This window comes from Mchenga conophoros, linkage group LG22, assembly GCF_057382185.1.
Source record: "Mchenga conophoros isolate Kocher_MC1m ecotype Shallow Benthic linkage group LG22, M_conophoros_male_GT1.1, whole genome shotgun sequence".
Lineage (NCBI taxonomy): Eukaryota > Metazoa > Chordata > Actinopteri > Cichliformes > Cichlidae > Mchenga > Mchenga conophoros.
The window spans coordinates 34,849,164-34,869,674 of NC_140546.1; the positions used below are offsets into that span (position 1 = coordinate 34,849,164).

The following is a 20,511-nucleotide window of genomic DNA, read 5'->3' on the forward strand; positions in this document are numbered from 1 at the left end:
GCCATTTTGAAGGAATATTGTTTACTAAATTTAAATATCTAAGAATCAGTAAAACTGGGGTTTGTCGATAAAATATGTTGATGTAGTTTTGTCTGATTCGAATTATACAAAAATTTAACGCATTAATGGCGATTACGAGGAGTAATTCAAAATTAGATTTCCAACAATGTGAGATGCGCCATATTGTCCTTGATTGGCAAAGAACGACCGTTATCCTCCATTTTGTTTCAACGAAAACGTAAAAAAAACGTTTCCGGTGACGTTAAAAACGTCACGTAGTATAAAAGGTAAATCCCTCCTACACGCGCTTATTCCTGGATTTGGTCAAAGGTAAGTCAAGTCAGAAAAACAGAGGGGCTTATTTTCGACGCATTGTTCAGCTCTTAATGCGAAATTACTGCTGAGTGTATAAAACAAAACATTCAAGGACGTTGATGTTGATGATGGATGGGAATTTTGTAAACAAATGAAATTAAATGTGCGCTTTCTGTGTGTTTTTCAGGTATGAATTTGCTTTCCCGAAGACTGAGCCGTCGAGGACTTTGAACAACTCAAATTCATGTTTTTTCTTCAAGTAATGGACATTTGATTACTATTTTTGCCTCCAGTTTGTTCCTGAAGGAAAGGCTAGCATTTAGCTATCACAGCCCCACCCACAAGAAGTTTTTCAGTTGAAATTAAAACCATGAAGGTTGAAGACATAAAATTATTTAAATAGGATCTATAAGTGCCTTAAAAGCACACTATAATATTCCCGAGACGCTGAGGATCTATATTATCAATAGTAAGTTGATTTTGAAGTTGAATTGAAATTCCTCAAATGAAATTAGTCGTAGACAATAGGCTACCTAGCGGTAGCTGGCTAGCAGGCACCGTATGTTAGCTTGGTTCTTAGCAAATAATTTGAGCATAGCCTTGTAGTATGAGCTCACACAGGAACGTGGACGGAAGCAAAATGCTCCGTTTCTTCGTGTGTGAGACGGAATTGAGTAATTATACAAATAAAGATATAACTGGAAAATTCGTAAAATAACCATAAGCAATCTGTTCATAAAGATTGCCGTAGGCACAGAAGGGAACTTTCCAGATCATGAAGCCGGACTTTTTGCCTGCCAGATTTTGTTTTGTAGGGGCTGATCCACGGAACGAACACCCACCGCAATCTATACATAAAGATTGCGTTAGTTTGAGGATTGTGGACATTTTGTGAAGCACTGTATGTGTGTGTGTGTGTATGCGTGTGTGTTTAAATGACGATAATTATAGCACAGGGAGTTCACGAAAAGCCTAAACCAGGTACTCGGCAATCTGAGGATAAAGATTGCAAGATGACCGGGGAGCAAACAGGATTGACAAATATGGTGGACTAGTTGCGATTTGCTTTTTGTCCTCGGGACAGCTCCGAGGGCTAGCCGTGTTTTCCTCGGAACTACATTTGGAGTATTTGGCAAACGGCTGTGCAGATCAAGTATAGACTCATACGCCATCGCATTGTCTGACTTTGATACGCATATGGTGCTCGCTGTGTTATTCCATCAGTACTGTCTCCGCTGTGACAGCGATTGTTTGTGAAGGAGCTGGGTTGTCGCCGAAGTGGTTAACAGAGGGAGTGCTCTGATTAGCAGGCAGCCTCCTCCTCCCTCCCCTTCGTCAAGCAGCTGAGAGCAGGAGCAGGCCTGCCCTCTGCTGTGACAGATTTCAGGTTAAGAAGCAGCCTTTTATAGGCTGCTTCAGTTGCCCTTATATAACAGAGGGCGTTTTACACTGTTGCTCGATTTCTTCTGAGGCTTCTTGATTGAATATATTCAATTTGCCGTCTGTTGAGTAACCATGAACGATACAGTGACGATATATTTGTTCCAAGCATAGAAAGCCATACATTTGTTTTACATAAGGTATTGGTGATGTGTAGTAACACCACAGTATGTCTATGCAAAACTGCTTCTCCTCCTGAACCAGCAACCAGGGTCATGTATAACCACTGATTGTGTGTATATGTGTAACAATTGTGACATTTACAGGATTTGAGTTATTTGCAGTGTTGTGGAGGTCTGAGACTATATAAAACTTCTACTACAACAGTTACGCGGGTAAGACCTAACTGATTCCTCACATCATGACATTTCCATAAATTGGCAAAATGTTTCATTACGAAATGCATTGAAAGAAAATAAAGTGCATGCTTATTATAAAGGTCAGTTCGAGCAGTTATATTATGAATCATTTGAGGGTTATTCAGATTAACACAATAATAATCTAAAACACTGGAGCATTCAAATGTGCTTGAGTGTTCACTGTTTGTGTTTGGCTCATATTGCACTTTTCAAAGATGAAAAGTAAGTAAACACCCAACACCTTTAAACTTTACAGTCACTTTAATTTGTGACAGCTTTAACAGGTGTTTCCATTTAAAATGTGTTGTTACTACAGAGAGTGCAGTGCCAATGTGCAAAAACTAACCTATAGGTGGCAGTAAGTGGCTAGACTTGTGCCTTCTGGCTGGGATAACTGTCAGTTATCTCATTAAAACAGAATAATCCAGTACAGAGAAACTGACACTATGATCACATGACCACAGGTGAAGATTAACAAACTAATGTCACAGTTTCCAAGCATTTCATTCTTCATACAGTTCTTTTTAATCATATTTTATTTTTTCATTGCATATAATCTTTGTACCATTCACCTTTTCATTAGATGTCATAATTAATTAATGACAGTAGATTTTGTTTGTATAAAGTATTTGTTTGTTTTCTCTTTTTCTTACAAAGTTATATTTTTTGCACAAATGAATATGACTGTGATAGATGTATGTTATTAAAAACAAACACTGATAAGTCATATTCAGCATTACTTAAAAGTATTCTCTTTGGATATTTTGAACTATTTTATATAGCTGTGATACATAAGTGGAAATGTATGATGAAATAAGCATATGAAATCCAAGGTAAATAGATTTTCAATATTCTTTTTTATTTTAGTAGTGAAATATTGAAATAAATAAAAACGATTAATGGCAGGTGTGAAGCTTTGTACATGAACTTTATAAATGTGCATAGTTGTCTGCGTTGCTCCTGCTTCTTTAATTGTAGCTTGAAATGGAATAAACAGGGTTTCCTCGCACACAAAATGAAAGCATTATGGCAATGTGCTGTCCTGCAAGTGAAAGTCCCAGAGAGCAGACCCCCTGTGGTACTGAAGAGCAAGTAGCAGTGACCCGGCCTGGTCACTACTTTACTGCAGCTGGTACTCCAAACACCTCAAGTACAAGACAGCACAGCACATATAACCTTTATGGCTATATGGCTGCAAGAAAATGCTACTGACTGTCTGTACTTGGTGATTTGTGTTTCAGATTGTGTTTCTACACACACACACACACGCATATACACACACATTTAAATGATTTCTTAGATAGTTGGTCATAGAGGCCTCCTTTGGTGCAGTACAGTGGATATAATAGGGCCTTGTTGGCGTATGGTGGCACGTGTGTTCTTGGTGGAATGTCCTTGAACAGGTTGGTGCTGTCATCCTCTGAGCTGCTGTAGGACCGGTTTCAAAGTGGAATCTGAATGTGTTAGTGGTTGTTGGCTGACTCTGCTGTAACTTTGTTGTTCTGACACATTTTAAGGGATCTGATTAATACAGTTGTCAATGTGTGTCCCTGAGAAGCGCGTGTGTGTGTGGGGTGGGTGCTTGTAGTCTTAGTCAAAAGTCTAAAAGACAGTCTGGTTGGAATTCTGTTGGACGGTGCCCTGTTTTTCTATCTGGCAGACAAATAGCCCACACTTGATGTGATACTTATTACGACAGACAAAACATCTCCATATAACACAAATGTAATACAGCTGTGTGATGTAGATGAGTGTATTTAATATAGTATTGTGTTTTAGGGTATGGCAGGGCGACCAGTAGACCCAAGAGAGATTTTGAAAGGTGTGGAGGCTCTGCTGGGCAAGGATGGAGAGCTCCGCAGTCTGGAAGGAGTCCCAAAAGTGTTTAGGTAAAGAACTGAATTGAAATGTGAATATGCACTCATTGTGAACAACACCTTTAGTTCAGGACTTTAACTCAATGATTTCTAAACACCTTTTCCCAATGCAGCCTGATGAAAGCTTCAACTAAGATGGTCAGTAGATGTATGTACCTGAACATCCTGCTGCAGACGAAATCCCACGATGTTCTTAACAGGTATGCTGGAAATCACATCCTGTGGTCACGTTTCTATTCTGTTACTCTCATTCACTGGACTTGATAAAAGCATGACAGCTGTTAACTTTCAGTTCAAGTCACACTTTTTTTTTTTGACTTCTTATATTTTTCATCCAAACACATCCAAGCACCCTGCCCCGAGGCGCCACCACGCTGTCGATGTTTGCATATGTACTGTGTCAGCATACACATCCCTGTTTGTAGCATGAATAGAGCTGTGTGAAGTTATTTTAGTACTTTCTGGAGTGTAGGTTTAAAATTGGGGTGGGAGGTTTATAGAACAATTGTGTGTTTGTGTAATTTACCCAACTGTTGTTTTTAATTATTTGTCCCAGTAAAATAGTGTTGTGGCAAAACCTGCTGGTTATTCAATTTCTGTCTATCCTTGCATGCCGTCTCTATAATTTGTTGTTCGCTCTTTCACTTAGGTTTATCAGAGTTGGTGGCTACAAGCTGCTTAATGCCTGGCTCACCTACTCCAAAACCACCAACAACTCTCCTCTACTTCAACTTATCCTGCTAACACTGCAGAAGTTGCCCCTTAAAGTCGATCACCTAAAACAGGTATTTTTTTATTGTTGTGTTTATAGTTGTAATCTATAGAGAAACAATAACATCTAACCTGCTTTTAATCTGTCCCAGAACAATACTGCCAAGTTGGTGAAGCAGCTGAGCAAGAGTGCGGAGACTGAGGGTGAGTTAGTTTTACATTAGAAATGAAACCTCTTAAATATAGGCAGCAGTGTATTTTCAATTTATTGTGTTGTCTTTTGTTTGTAGAATTGAGGAAATTGGCTGCTGTGCTTGTGGATGGCTGGATGGCTACAATCCGCTCCCAAAGTGTCTCAGCCAGTACCACCTCTCCTGCAGGTACAGATCTACTTTTCTTTTTGGCATCAAAGTATCCTGTAGGCATCAGATTTAAAGACTTTCTATATGTCTTTTATAGATAAGAAAAAGAAGAAAGAGGAGACTAAGGTGCCTGTGCGTGACTTGAAGGAAAAAGGTGGAGATGAGGAGAAGAAGGACAAACCCAAAGCTCATGCACCCAGCCACACTAAGATTCGCTCCATAGGTAAAGGTGGAGAGCTGTTTGGCTCTTTCTCCAATAGTGTGTCTTGTCTGTCTCTTTGTCTTTCTTTGCCTCCCTCTGCTTTTGTCGTTTCCCTCACCAACTTTGCCCCTCCTTGAGCCTGGCTCGCCTAAGGGAAACTTCCTGTTAAAAGGGAGTTTATTCTTACCACTGTTGCCAAATGATTGCTCATAAATGTCTGTGTTATTGTTGGGGTTCTTTCTAAAACTGGGTTTCCTTACAATATAAAGCACCTTAAGGGGACTGTTGTTCTGAAGTTGTAGTAAATAAATAAAATGGAATTGTTTAAGTTCTTTGTGAGCATCAGTGTTTTATGTTACTTAGGACTGGAAATCGGAGACCCTCCCAACCCAGCCCCTCCTAAGAAGACGCCAGCTGCCCCACAGCTGGGTAGCAAGTACAACATCAAGCCTCCAGTCCTCAAACGACACAGGTATTGCACCTCCACAACAGCCTGTTCTGTGAGCAAAGCATCATAGTCTTGTAGCTTTCTCACTGGTGCCCTCAGGTGGTACTAACACTGCAGTACTGACATTTTTCTTCTTGTGTTCATTTTTTTCATCTACAGCTCTGGCTCAGGAGATGCTCCACCTCAGGAGAAAAAGTATAAACCTCTAAATACACCCTCCAATTCCGCCAAGGAGATCAAAGTCAAAATCATTCCCGCACAACGTGAGTTCACATATACCCACCGAAGAACTTTTGCTCTTAAATACAAGGACATGATGGTGACGTATCAGTAATCTTGTTTTCTTTTCTTCCTGCAGCAATGGAGTGCACTGGCTTCCTAGATGCTCTGAACTCTGCCCCAGTTCCCGGGATCAAGATCAAGAAAAAGAAACCCAGTGCTAACGCTACAGCTAGTACCAAGGTGGTCTCCCCCACAACTAACAAGGTAGTGATGGATCTCAGGACAGTCTGACCTCAGATTTTATTTAAGATTTTGTTTCCTTGTTGTTGTTGTTCTTAATTAATTTAGTAATTTTGTCATTTTTAAAATTATTGTTGTGTTTTATGTAAATATCCCCAGAATTAATCTTTTTGCTTGACAGAAAATTATAGACATTGTTTTGCTGTATTTCTGTTAATTTGTATAGAATTCTTTAGTCTGTTGTTGTGTGAGACACAGAAACTGCACAGAATCGTTGGTTTTTCTCACCAGATACTCACCACTGTTGCCTTGTCTCCTTTAGGCAAGCCCATTCGACAGCAAACCTGTATATTCTGCATCTTCTACAAAACCAGCATCTCCAGAAAGTGCTGCTTCCAGCACTCTTGCAGATGAAAACCAGGAACCTGAGCAGCCTGGGACCCCTGTTCCCTCTGAGGACCCAGAGCCCTCTGACAATGGTTAGTTCTTGAAGATGATGATGAGGATGATGATTTGTAATGAGCACATGTTGCCTCCAGGGTGTTTTCTTGTTTTGTTGGAAACGAGCATAAAATGTTTTCCTTGTTGGGTCTTGTTTACAGGCGAGAAACCAAATGCACTGGCAGAGCCACGTGGAGAAGAAGAAAGCTTGACCAAGAAAGGCAAGAAGAAGAAGACAGTTCACTGGGCTGAAGAGGAGCAGCTCAAACACTATTTTTACTTTGATCTGGACGAGACAGAAAGAGGTAAAGCTGGAGGGTTCAAATACCAAAGTGTTTGAGTTGACTTTTTACAGTTGGTCTGTAAATCATCAAAAAACAACAACTATTAATGCTGTTATACTTAATTCACAGTCAATGTCAACAAAATTAAGGACTTCGGTGAGGCGGCAAAACGAGAGCTAATGATGGACCGGCAGACATTTGAAATGGCTCGTCGGCTTTCCCATGATACCATGGAAGAAAGAGTCCCCTGGACACCCCCAAGACCCCTGACGCTGGCTGGCAGTCTTGTTACTTCAGGTGCAAACAGCACAGAGAAACTCACCCAAAGAGACCGTGAAATGGGCATCCTGCAAGAGATCTTTCTCAGCAAAGAGAGGTAGGGCATATGTATCCGTGGTGGTTAGTAAGTGCATTTTTCCAGGATCAAGCTGTGCATTACAGATGCCAAAATGTAGAAGAAGACAATTCAACAGTATGTGTGCTGCTACGCCCTCAGTTGTGTGCCTGAGATTACAATTTCAAGCATCATTTACATACATTTCTTCATATTAGTAGCTTTGGTCTTGCTTTGTATGGGCATCCGCCATTGTTGTGGTCTGAGAGAAAATGAGGAAAAGCCACTTTAGGCCACTCTAAGAAACGAGTCTTACCATGTTCATACCAAAAAGTTAAATTGTCCTGTTATTAAAACCAGAATTTGGTGTTTACAGTGTTCTTTCCTTTCTCATCATCAGTGTGCCTGACAGTCCACACGAACCAGATCCAGAGCCGTATGAACCCATGCCCCCCCGTCTCATCCCACTCGATGAGGTTGGCTCACTAAACACACACACTCTCTACAATTCTATTTCTTGTCATTTACATATTCTACATGTGTACCACCAGCCTACTAAGCTCTCAGTCTGATTTCCAATCCAGGACTCGTCAATGCAGGATGACGGCTACGTAGAACCTATGGACACGACGTCACAACCAGGCTCTGGCGAGAGCGCCAAGCTGCCGCCTGTCTTGGCCAATCTCATTGGTAACCTGAACAACAGTTCCCGCAGCCCACCAGCCTCCAACATTGTCAGCAGCACTGTGCCTCCCTCTGTCAATATACAGGAGCTGCTGACATCCATAATGGTAAATACAGGACAATCATCACAAAGTAGCATCTTTTCTAATTATGGAAGTTTTTGTAAAATATCTCTGCACTTGGTTTAAGTTTTCTTTTTGTTGTTACTGGCCAGTGTAACTAATGACAACTGTCTATCATCAGGGGCCCTCTGGTAACCAGTCTACTGAAGAGTTGATAAAGCAACCAGACTTCTCAGATAAAATTAAACAGCTGCTGGGCTCCCTCCAGCAGACTCAGAATCAGAACCAGAACCAGAGTGGACCTCCACCAGGTGAATTAACTGAATTCATTTTCATCTTTAACTGTTAAATTAAATTGTTATATTAAATATGTTACCGTAGGGTCGTGTCCGTCTGTTTCTTACTTCTTCTTTTTCTTCCTCTGCAGTCAACCAGGGTCTGCTGGGACATGGTCCAGGCATGAACAGCATGAACACCATGCACATGCAGATGCCCATGAATGGTGGCTACCCGCCCAACAGTTCACCCGGTGGTCCTCGGTTTAACCACCCCCCGCCCCCTCACAACCACGGACCACCTTTCAGTGGCGGTGGAGGCCCACGCATGATGGGACCACCGCCAGGTCAGGGGAGAGGAGACGGCAACTACTGGGGAGATGACTCGATGAGAGGAGGGCCCCACAGAGGGGGGCACTTTCACCGAGGAGGCCGTGGTCGGGGAGGAGGAGACCCAGGATTTAGAGGCAGAGGGCGAGGAGGTCCCAGAGGAGGAGGACACAACAATATGAATGGTACCTTATTTTCAAGTCTTATTTTAAATGTGTTTGCAAAGTTTGCAGACTGTGCAGAAGCATTTAGAGTATGTTTCACTCAAATGTACTGAATACAAGTGTCATATAGTAGTAACCAATTTGCTGCTCTCACCTTCTTTGTTTCACATACTTCACCCTTAAATCTATAATGCTGTTTTCTCCTGGCAGACATGTCCAAGAGGCCTGTTTGTCGTCACTTCATGATGAAAGGAAGCTGCAGGTATGAGGGCAGCTGTGCTTTCTACCACCCTGGTGTTAATGGACCACCACTGCCCCCCAAATACCCCGCTAACAACCAACATAATCAGCACCCACAGCATGGCCACTAGCTGATGTTGCCATCAGCCCGGGAATAACTGAAAGACACTAGAGTAGCCGTTAACGGCGATCCAATTAATGCAGACGTCTGTCTTTAGACAATTATGGAAAGACCAGGATGATCTGTCCTGAACAGTAAGCTTGCTGCTGGTAACTGAAGAGTCTGTGACAGAACAAGAAGAGAGAAGACAAGAGATTGTAAATGAATGACTGGAAGGCTGTGAGATGATCACTGATGTGACTTTGTTTTTATCGTGTTCATTTTTAACAGTGAGATTGGGCTACCATGTGTCCCCACTACGTCTGAATTGCTGCAGCTTGGTGCCTGTCTGCTTTGTCACTTTCCAAATCATTAACAGAGTTGGCCAAATGAAAACGTCCAACTCAGCACACCACTTCGTTTCCTCCTTATAGTGTTGCTCTCTAGTTTTGTTGCACCATCAGTAAGATTTGTACAGAAGAATTGGAAATGTTTTCCCTTCCTGCATGAGACAAAACTTTAGAAAAACCAGCTGAACTTCATCTATGATTTTTGAAAACTGGGCCTGTAAAGAAACATAACACTTAAACCGCCTGAGTTTGCCTACCCCTGAGAAAACTGCTGCTATGAACTCTGCTGATCTGAGTAGATCCTTTGCTTTGCTTTTGCTTTTCTCCGAGAGCAGTGTGTCATATGTAAGCGCGTGGTGGGGCAATCACAACATGCTATGCTATTGTCAGAAGAGCCGCTGCCTGTCACCTCTGTACTCGTCTAAATCCAGGAGGGGTTTGTGTTGTCAGTGTTAAAGATGGGAACGATGAGTCCCTCTGTGGGTCGCCTATATTATGTGTTTTCTGTGAAAACAGTCATTTGTGTCTCTTGTGGGACTGTAAGAGGTTTTTTTTGGTTTGTTTTTGTTTTTTAACTTTTCACCCTCTACATTTTTTTTTATATAAATTTGACAGTGTGCTTCAGGATTTTTTTTGGTTTTGTTGTCATTTTTTTTTTTTTGTGAAGGTATGAACTGTATGAATAAATTCATACACATTCATTTTCAGTTGAATTCTTTTGTACACAGTGTATTAAATAAATGTTTAAATACTGAGCAAGTGTTGCTGTGTTTTCCCTTGAAGTGTGACTGATGTGAGCAACAAGCAGTTTGAGTGAAATGTGCGTCTGTACTGCACAGACTGATGAACAACACCTTGGGAATATTTGTCAGTTCAGGTGTTTCATTTTAAATCAGGAAAACACATCCTGTTCAGGCAGGTCTATCCTCTGTGCGTGTGGAGACAGCTGACGTCAGATCCGTGTTATCAGGGCAGGGCTGAGTGCATCTGGTGAGTGAAGTGTTACGAGGAGTGGCCTTTAACCCTGCCCTTTAGTGCAAATATTGACCGTGGTGTATAGACCACACAAAGATAGAAACTCATAGGAGTGAAAGGCATTAGAGGGAGCTGAAGTAAGGACACCTCATCACTAAGCTGCTTCCACATCCTGTTGCAAGAAACACAGAAACATTTATTTAGTGCTGTGTCGAGGAACAGAAGATTTCAACAGGAAATTGCAGTCAGGGTAAAAGCAAAGAAGAACACTAAATGAATGACGACCTCTCATGCAAGTGGAGTGTCACATGAAACAAAGCTGCAAAGCAGTAAAGGTGAATCAAAAGCTGAGTGACACTAAATCATAAGAGCAATGCTTTTGAGGACAGCTTTAGCTGATAATCCTAGAAAAGATGTTTGAGACAAAACTGAGGGAAACGAGGTCACAGTTCTCAGGAATGTACAACTTATGAGTATGTGGGAGCTATCATAATTAAAGACAGTTGGTGAATTTGGATTTGCATTAGTGTTTATTTTCTAAACACTAATGCAATGTTGCACTTTCTGAAGTATCTACAGATCTGTATGTTGGGTCTATATTTGGAAATGTGGTCTGTGGGCTCTACTTCCCTTCTTTCACTAAACTCACTTCCATGTATACTTTAATCAAGCCCTCTTTTTGTGTTATGTGACCAGGGTGGCTGTGGCTACAATGTAGCTGCCATCACCAGTGTGTGAATGTGTGTGTGAATGTGTGGATGACTGGATGTGTAAAGGCCATTTACCCTGCTTACCTGTGCCTGAGGTCCTTGACCTGTTTTTAACTTGCCACCAACCTCACCCAGCTCCAATTCTACTCTGCCTCCAGCATCCTCACTTTTCTCACCCTTTCAACAACTGGTTCTCTTCACCACCCTGTGCAGAGCCCATGTGGCTTAGTTCAGGCCATCTGCCTTGTCAAAGCACTTTCTACACCATGTGTCATTTACAGATTTCTTTTCTGTGCTTTCTGTCTAACCTTCATACTCTGATGGATGCACCAGAGAACAACTTGGGGTTAGTATCATGCCCGTATTTGGCATGCAGACTGGAGCAGCCAGGGATCGAACCGCCAACCTTCTGATCAGTAGATGATCTGAACTACCACCAGAGGCTGAGAACATAAGCTTGTTTGCTTCTGGATTGGGTGTCACAGGTCACATCAGTGAAGCCAAAGCATAGCTGAAGTTGACATTCCTTTTGTAATTTCATCCCTGTTTTGCAATATTACTTTCCCATCACTACATACAACTCCAACAGTTTACGTTGTACTTACTTTGCAGCCACAGCAAGATTATTATGAACCAACCAATGGATTATTCATTTAACTGCATGCCTTAAAATTGTATGATTTAGCTGATCATTGCTATGATAATATACAAAGCGCAAGATAATCTCTCCCCAAAATGTATTCAGAGGTTGTTTGAAATTCAATAGACATAAGAAAAGAAAAGGATATTTAAAAAAGAGGGAATCTTCTAAATGAGGGAAACATCTGGAATAGTGACGACAATGTGTGTAAAAGTTAAAAAATGATTGTCAATTTTTGAGGCAAATCAATACAAAATGGAGGTATTTTCTCATATATTTCAGTTCTTCTCTCTATTTAATATTTATTCTTAATTAATAATTTTCTTTGGTCTTTGTTTTAGTGCAATCTTGTTAGATTGTTATTGTATGTTCAAAGGATAGTCGTTTGGACCTTTTCAGTCACTGATATGTGTTTTATCCCCTTTTAATTCAGTTCTTTGTTTTTCTTGTTGTCATTTTCAAAAACAAAATAAACAAAAAACAAGAAAATGTTAAAAATGACCAAAAGGGAAAAAAAATAAAATAAACTGTAGAAGACGTGGACAGAGAAATCAAATGGATAAAACCAGAACAAAGGGTTGAGTAGCCACCAAGGCCTTAAAATATCTGGCGTTTAATATGTGGAAGGAATTTATATGTCTTCAGTATTTGTGTTGGGATCTAAGATGTGGAATTCTAACATTGTAGGTTATTTAACCTACAATATAAAAGCCCCTTGAGGTGACTGCTGTCAGTACTATATTAATAAAAATGAATTGAATTTTATGAACTGAATATGTGGAATGTATTCTGTGGAAATAGGCCCTGTTCACTTCTGGCATTACATCTGTCTTTGGTGAGTTGATGCAACTGGAAAGCTCTAAACTAGCATCCATTTCAATACAACAGATATGATGATATGTTCATGGTGGTTTAAATGGCAAACTGAGGATCTGGAGTTTTTAGATACTATGGCAAAAAGGCCATGATGATGATTATGAGGTTCAACTGGTCACTGGTCTTTCTCACGTTGCCGGTTCAGGTCATGGACCTGAGGCACAGGGAAACAAGGAGTTACGGAAAAAGGTCGAATAACACGAAGACCCTCAGAGCGGCCAGAATGAGCCATTGTGTTAGTTCAATGGGTGAACTGGACAATGGAACTGGAGAGCTAAGCTGAGACAGATGCTGCAGGTCACGGTTAGCTGATGGGTCTCAGGTGTACAGGTGAGTTGGCTGAAGGAGCAGAAAAGGAGCACCACACCCAGACAGAAGAACACACACAACAAAGACTGACACAAAGTGCACCAGCAACAAGAGACACCAGGGAAAACAGGGAAAACGTCAATTTCCTTTTCTTAATCACACCAAAAGTTGATGTACGTTACTAATAAAATCTGTTTGGTCAGTTCCTGCGTCATCTGTTGTTTTACCCCATTACAAAACAAATAAATAACTAAGTGTGTACGTGTACATGTTATCGTGCAATGATTACAATTGTCAGTGCAGCGGGTCAGGGGGTCCTGATTGAATAAAGAGCACATCCTGGTACACAGTCAGAAATAGGGGTACGGAAGGAGTACATTACTGTGCCCCAAGGTACAAAAATGACATTAATACAGTCTAAGGACAAATATTGGACCTCGGGGGAACTATCTGTACCTTTTTTAGCGTCTGAAAGGTACATACATGTTCCTTAATTGTGAAAAGTACTTATTTGTACCCATTCTTTCAAAAGATAAAGTACAGGTTGATTAAGCTCTTTTTGATTAGAGGTTTTTTTTTAATTCTTTTTGACAGTAATTTATTTGCAACTGTATTGATTTAAGCATATATTTTAGTGTTTTTATTTTATTTTTTATTATTTTCATTGCTGTTGTTGTTTTTGTATTCCCTGAACCCCCCTTATTTTTAAGCTGCTTTAAGAACAACGAATTTATTTGAAAGAAAAAAAAGTAAAAATGCATTTAAACATTTTTTTAAGAGAGCGTTTTTTTTTTTAAGTATAAGTATTTGGATGAATTGCAAAAAAGCACCCTCGGAGTGCGAGTTGAGCCCATCCTCACAACATCAAACAAAAAGTAGAAGAAGAAACTCAACGAATAGCTGGTGGATTCTAGAACTTTCTTTAAATGCAGCAGGTGCCATTTTGTTTTATCAACGGACGGAGATGGATTACGAACTTGCAAGTCCTGGTGTGCTCTGTTCACTTTCAACCGAGGAACTCTTAACAAAAATACAAGAGTGGGGCTTAGATGTCACCGAAGCTGAAGCTCAGCGTTTCAGAGGTAAGTTTTATTTAAAGAAAAATGTAGCGTAATTACTAATTATTGGTTTAGCCTAGCTTAACGTATATTAGCAATTTAGCTAGTTTCGGCACTCTCTTAGCTCAAATTATGTCTTTTTACAAACGTTTTTACAAACGTTTCATGTGTAAAGTTGAGGTCACAGTTCTGAAAAATGAAAAATGTGTACACATAGTATTTGTATAAGTTTGAACTTATATATGTGGTTCGGCCACAGTCTATGGGTTCGGTAACCCCTGCGCAGCGGAACGGCGCGAAATTTGATTCCCTGGTAGCTGAATGCAGTTTACCGTTAGTGTATTAATGGTTTAATAAAATCACGTTTTTACATCCACTCCAAGGCCATTAACACACATGGGCGGCGTTTAAAGGAAATATCTTGACGCCGCACTTGTTTAAAATATAACAAGGGAGTCGCAGCTGGGGTTTGATAGTCCCGTTTTCAGCAATGTGGGAACTTTTTCAGCATGTAATCTGAGCTTGTAATACGGTCCTCCGGGTGTTATCGCTATAAGTAATCGGTCTGAAAGAACAGACGGCAGAAACTGTCGGAAATCTGGAGAAAGGAGTCACCTTAGTAGTGAATATTAACAAATTACAGCATTCTAGTCTTTTTTTTTTTCTTCCAAACTTGAAAGGGCACAAAAGCATGCTCAGACTCTGCTCTCCTGTGTCCAGTAGTCCCAAACAAACATCTAAATTTAAAAATGAAAACTTTGCATATCAAGAGGATTCACTCTAAAAATTTGGTTTATTTTATTTAATTTACTGATTTTTTTAATGAATATTTCTTTGAACTGAAAGAAGTTGTACAAAAGGTTTTAATGTGTGTGATATACGGTTTTTACCCATGTAAAAATGTGGTGTTAAATATTCTTACATGGAATTTAGAGTTTGTACTACCATTTATCTTGCAGACAATGAGGTTGATGGTGACACAGTTGACTGCGGTCTTACTGAGACTATGGTTGCATACCTTTTCCAAGGATCCTTCAAAAAGCAGGTTAAATTCAACCAATTTGTGTCAAGGATGAAGGAATCTTCAGTGACGCTGACTCTACAGACTGTCTCTCCAGAAGACTGGCAACCATCTACTTCGTCAACTTCAATAAGGTATTTTCTTATTTATAATGAAGTTAGTATGTCTGAAACATACATGTTGGCCATTATGCACTTTTAGGATTTAGTTAATATGATCATTTTTCCTACCATATGTATTGTTACTGTAGTGTTTTATACTTCAATTCATGCAATAAAAACAAACATTTAACTGTTTTCACAGCAATGAAAATACTTTGAGACTGCCAGCCTCTTTTGAAATTCCAAGATTTCCCAAAAATCTGCAACTAAAACTGGACAACAAAGAACCGTGCCATAAAAATCCAAGGGACAGACACACAATAATCAGAGTTCTATATGAAGCTGTGGCACAGTATACTATGTAAGTTAATCAGGGTAATGTTAGCTTGTTGCTTTAGAAAAAGCTGAATCTGTCATATTGAAAATAAACGCTACATTACTAAGAAACAATAACTGACACTTGATAAAGTTTGTTTGTCAGCAGTTGCTCTAACACTTATGTTTCTTCTGATATTACAGGTATCCTACAAATTCTGAATATGTGCAAGCTGTGAAGACGCTGGTAATGAAGTATCCTTTCCTCAAGGATCGTGAGGGAAATGGTTATGTAAGTTAAATTTAAAATTTGCATAAGGTTCCTTCAAGATTACAAAGTAAAAGTGAAGCTTTTTTCAATCTTGTTTTGTTAGTAAGACAATCTGTAGCCTCTCAGTAGGTTTGTATGAAGTATGTTTACTGATTCTTTGTTGGGTGTATTTTGTGTAGATTGTTTTTACAGTAACTTATGTTTCTGTTCAACAAGCACACATGGCATATGTCTTTGAGACGTAAATTCAAATCAGAGCGGGCACCACTAGTCGACAGTGAGGCAGTGAGGCGTTGTAAGGAGAAGTTTGGTTCTACGAGGAGAGGGCAGCCTAATAAATGTCAACGAACAAGTCAGAGAAATGTTTGTCAGGTTGGTGTGAGGGACATCTTGAGCTATAAAATGTTCTTGCCTCTGTTATTACATCTAAAACTAAGGATTAGGGATGCAACTGTACCCCTTTTTTCAAACCAAAACTATACCAATACTTGGATTAGAGCACTTGCTAATACAAAGTACCAGTGCTAATACTTCTACCTCACAAAATATTATTAATTAGAAGGCGCTAAAAGAGGGTGAACTAGATTTAAAAAAAACCAACATTTTAAATATGACTCCAAAACTAAAATTTCAAGTTAACAATTAAGATTTTATGTGAAATTATTTCAGAGTTTCCATATTTTAAATATTGGTTCATGGTATCGGTTAACTTTAAACGATACGAGTTCTTTGTGATGCACAGATCGTGTCAGCTCTAATTGTATATTTAGTCTTATGTTGGGTTTCTAATCTGTTTTGACTTTCTCTTCTCACTCTTGCTTTCTTTCAAGGGACCATGCGTCCAAGGAGAGGATTTATTATCCATCGACGCCCACTTAAAGGTCTTACAGTGCCAATATCAGAAGATGCAACCAGATACCATGGTGGTTCATAACCGTATGCAGCAAACGTTTGCTTGGCGGCAAAAAGAAATTGCAGATGGTATGCCTGTGGAGGATGTGTTGAAGAAGTACCCCTTCTTAGGGATGCCTACTGGTGTAAGTCAGAAAGCTGAACTGAACTTGGAAATAGCTGTCACATTTAACATGTTTATAGTAGTAAATTTTATTTGCCCTTGACCTTGCTTTCTTCATCTGTCCCTCTTTCCTTTTTTTGTATGTTCATGTAACTTCTTACAGTATTGTTGTTAAATTCTATAAAAAAATAATCATGCAGCACCATACATAATTAATATCAACTTTAGATTATTTCATTTTCATACACTGTTATTTTGTACTGAAAATTAATTTTTTACTTGTAGCTGTGCAACGAACTCGGGTGGATCCAACCAACAACGGGTAATGTAAGCCAGCGATTTCGTGAAGGGCTCTCATGTGTTGCAGCAAAGGTGATTGACGTTACACGAGGGAAAACCCCACTCTACCAGCTCTACCTTGATGCAAGAGAGGAGGCTCTCACTGATGACCTACCAGGTATTTGCTTTCAAGGCTTCCATTTTATATAATTTTTATAGGTAACTGGAAATGCCAGATAAAATGCATGGGTGATCTTGTGTTGTTTTTGGTTTTTTTTGGCAGATCTTGACACAAGGGCTGCACTTTTATTCCTGCCATACGTCTTCAAGGAGAAACTGGATCTCTTTGTCATACTTGGAGAGGTGTGTGTATTAAAATATTTAGTCTATATAAAAGGAAAACAAATGTATCTTTTGTTAAGAGACTAAGATATTGCTTTCCTCTACCTTCTCTTTTGACTTCAAAGGTTCATCCGAAAACCCCCTATCCAACTGTGCAGCTACTTCATGAAGACTGGAAACCAGTGTTCTCCAGAAGCGCTCCAAACATTGTGAAGTTGGATGGCAGTGAAGTGTGCAGAAGCTCGTGTATTTTTGAAGGAATCATCTCTTCTTTCTGCTTGTATTTTGTCTTCAACCTTGCTTATCCAAAACATCTGAAGAACACCCTGATTTTTCTCCAAAAGTACATTGTGAAAATAGATGAGGGTGAGGACCGGCCTCTGCCAATCACAGTCACCAGACAAATAAATCTTCTGTATTGACCACCATGCCTCAGCCATATCAGTGCTCCAAATGTGGCAGAAGAACCTTTAGTTTGACAAAGCTTATTCAGCACATAGGACTTATTCATTCCCATGATGCCAATTTTGATATAACCTGTGGACTCAGTGACTGCTGTTCTTCCTTCAAAAAATATGAATCTTTCAGACGACATGTGTATAGGAAACACAGAGAACAGGTGTTGTGTCCCCATAAAGACTTAGATGAAAATGAGCAGGAGGTAGTCAGTCCACACCCAAATGAATTTGCAAATGACATGACTGAAAATATTGAAACCCCTCCATCCTGGGATGAATTTTTGATAAATTTCAGAGACAATCTTTTCAAGTTCATTCTTAAGTGCAGAGAGAAAAATTCTTTACCAGTCTCTGTTCAGGAAGAAATTGTGGAAGATGTAAATTTTCTGATGTGTTTTTTCAAGGAGAACTACGATGCTTTTATAGCATATCATTTAGAGAAAATGGGTCTTGATGTGTCTTTGTGTCCAGAGCTTAAAAATGTCCTGCATTCAAATGAATTTTTTGAGAAGGCTTCAACAGCTATTCGATCTCCTTATTTGGTCAAAGAACATTGCAAATCAAAGCTCAACATGACAGAGCCTGTTCATTGCAAATTAAGAGACTCTGTGGGTCATACAGTTGGCTCGTATTCATATGTGCCTGTTGATAAGGTGCTAAAAAATTATCTTTCTCATGAAGACATACAAGATCACATTTTTTCAAGTGGCAATTTGGAAACTGATGAATTTCTAACAGATTACTCTGATGGAGAAATCTTCAGACATCATCAATTCTTCAAGGATAACCCAAATGCACTGCGACTCCATTTTTATGAGGATGAATTTGAAGTACTTAATCCTCTAGGATCTAAACGATCCAAACACAAACTTAGTGCATTTTATTACACTGTAGGCAATTTGGACAAAAGGTACACTTCTCAGCAGAGGCACATTCATCTAGCGTTATTGGTACGCTATTCTTTCGTTAAGCGGTGTGGTTGGCATGTTATCCTTAAACCTTTGCTTGATGATTTGGAAAAACTTTCCACTGATGGCTTTACTTTTACCATTGATAAAACTGAACACACTATTCATGCTGCTCTTGCAACTTTATCTTGTGATAATTTATCAGCTCACATGATTGGTGGTTTTTCTATGTCATTTAACACTGGTAGAATTTGTCGGTATTGCATGGCTTCTTATGAAGATATGAAACAATCCTTTGAGGAAGAAAGCTTTGTTTTAAGAACATCAGAGGTTCACCAGTATCATCTTGCACGAATCCAAGAATTTCCGGATGATAAAACAATATATGGTGTAAATAGTTCATGTCCTTTTGACAGACTGAGTTATTTCAGTGTTACGCAAGCTTTACCACCTGATGTAATGCATGATCTGTTGGAAGGTGTAGTTCCTCTAGTTATGAAACTAGTGATTTGTAAAGCCCACACTGAGAAGCATATTACAATTAGAGAGATCAATGAAGAATTGCAAAAAATGCCCATCGGTCAGAATGACAAAACAAACAAACCAGTACAGTTATCAGAGAGACTTCAGAGTGTTGGTATTGTTGGATCAGCATCTCAAAAGTGGTGCCTGTTCAGATTGCTGCCATTTCTGATGGCAGACCGTGTGCCACCTAATTGTAAATATTGGCATGTTTTTCTTCTATGTCGTGAAATAACAGAGATTGTAATGGCTAAAAAAGTGCGAAAAGAGAATATTTTATTGTTGAAGTTGCTTGTCCATGAGTTTCTCACAAAACTGAAAAGTGTATTTGGGGATGTAATTACACCAAAGTGTCATTATTTAATCCACTATGCAAGACTGATTGAAATGTTCGGCCCTCTACGTTTGTTATGGTGTATGAGATTTGAAAGTAAGCACCAGTATTTCAAAACGTTGTCCCGCAATTGTAGAAATTTTATGAACATTGCTACAACTTTGAGCAACAGACATCAGTTCAGACAGTGCTGGGAGTTTTCTAACAAAAGTTTACTTGGTGAATTTGAAAATGTTTTTGGAAAAAGTGTGACTACACCATTTTTGTCATTACCACTGGAACTGCAACAAGCACTGACAGTCTATTGTGGCTTTTCTGAAGTTGATAGTGCTAAGAAAGCTTTCCAGCGTGTGTCAGAAGTAATTGTGAACAGTGTCAAATACTGTGTAAGAGATGTGTTTGTCATTGATGTACTGCTTTCAGAGAAGATTCCTCTGTTCTGGCAAATTAAGTACATATTTAATATTGACACAATGTGGGTCTTTTGTGGAAAAATTCTCATTCCTCTGTTATATGACAACCATTTTCATTCATACAGTGTTAGAGTTGATAGTGAATGGACGTTGCTAAAACCTGGACAGGAAATTGATGTTGCAGCTTATGACACATACTCTGTTGATAACAGTTTGTATGTAACAGTTAAGCAATGTATTTAAGAAGGTAATAAATGTGACAAGTATTTTTGACTTTGTATCTTCAATTTTTCAAATCCTGAGAGGAAAAATATAGGAAATCTGTGTGTAGATACTGAACCTTTAGAAAGACATTTTTGTACTCCTTTTAAGGGTTCTTTTTTGTACTTTATACTAAGGGTACAACTTTGCCCTTTAAAGTACAGGTTTGACGTGTAAAAGGTACAAATTACAAGGGTACAAATCAGTACCCACAGTTTAGGGTACAGAACGGTACCTTAGAGGGTACCACCCCAGTGACAAGC

General features: G+C 39.4%; 2 protein-coding genes across 5 annotated transcripts; both read left to right on the plus strand.

Moving 5' to 3' along the window:
* Positions 1-502: 502 nt before the first annotated feature.
* Positions 503-10,210, plus strand: ppp1r10 (protein phosphatase 1, regulatory subunit 10). Of its 2 annotated transcripts, none has more exons than XM_085263376.1 (18): positions 503-574; positions 3,894-4,003; positions 4,105-4,191; positions 4,641-4,776; positions 4,855-4,906; positions 4,993-5,082; positions 5,162-5,287; positions 5,630-5,738; positions 5,874-5,977; positions 6,073-6,200; positions 6,499-6,655; positions 6,779-6,922; positions 7,031-7,277; positions 7,636-7,711; positions 7,820-8,026; positions 8,163-8,292; positions 8,409-8,771; positions 8,961-10,210. In XM_085263376.1, the coding sequence occupies exons 1-18, from the start codon at positions 560-562 to the stop codon at positions 9,119-9,121; spliced, it is 2,442 nt and encodes an 813-aa protein (XP_085119502.1). In that variant the 5' UTR covers positions 503-559; the 3' UTR covers positions 9,122-10,210. The 2 variants fall into 2 exon arrangements, with proteins under 2 accessions (XP_085119502.1, XP_085119503.1); XM_085263377.1 differs by lacking the exon at positions 503-574 and adding an exon at positions 578-784.
* Positions 10,211-13,301: 3,091 nt separating this feature from the next.
* On the plus strand, positions 13,302-20,253 carry LOC146549814 (sterile alpha motif domain-containing protein 3-like). Of its 3 annotated transcripts, XM_085262760.1 has the most exons (10): positions 13,318-13,425; positions 13,883-14,032; positions 14,968-15,163; positions 15,333-15,491; positions 15,650-15,737; positions 15,933-16,088; positions 16,547-16,753; positions 17,017-17,188; positions 17,294-17,373; positions 17,478-20,253. In XM_085262760.1, exons 2-10 carry the CDS (start codon positions 13,915-13,917, stop codon positions 17,772-17,774), a joined length of 1,473 nt encoding a protein of 490 aa, XP_085118886.1. In that variant the 5' UTR covers positions 13,318-13,425; positions 13,883-13,914; the 3' UTR covers positions 17,775-20,253. The 3 variants fall into 3 exon arrangements, with proteins under 3 accessions (XP_085118885.1, XP_085118887.1, XP_085118886.1); XM_085262759.1 differs by having other exon boundaries at positions 13,302-14,032; XM_085262761.1 differs by lacking the exon at positions 15,933-16,088 and having other exon boundaries at positions 13,304-14,032.
* The last annotated feature ends 258 nt before the right edge of the window (positions 20,254-20,511 follow it).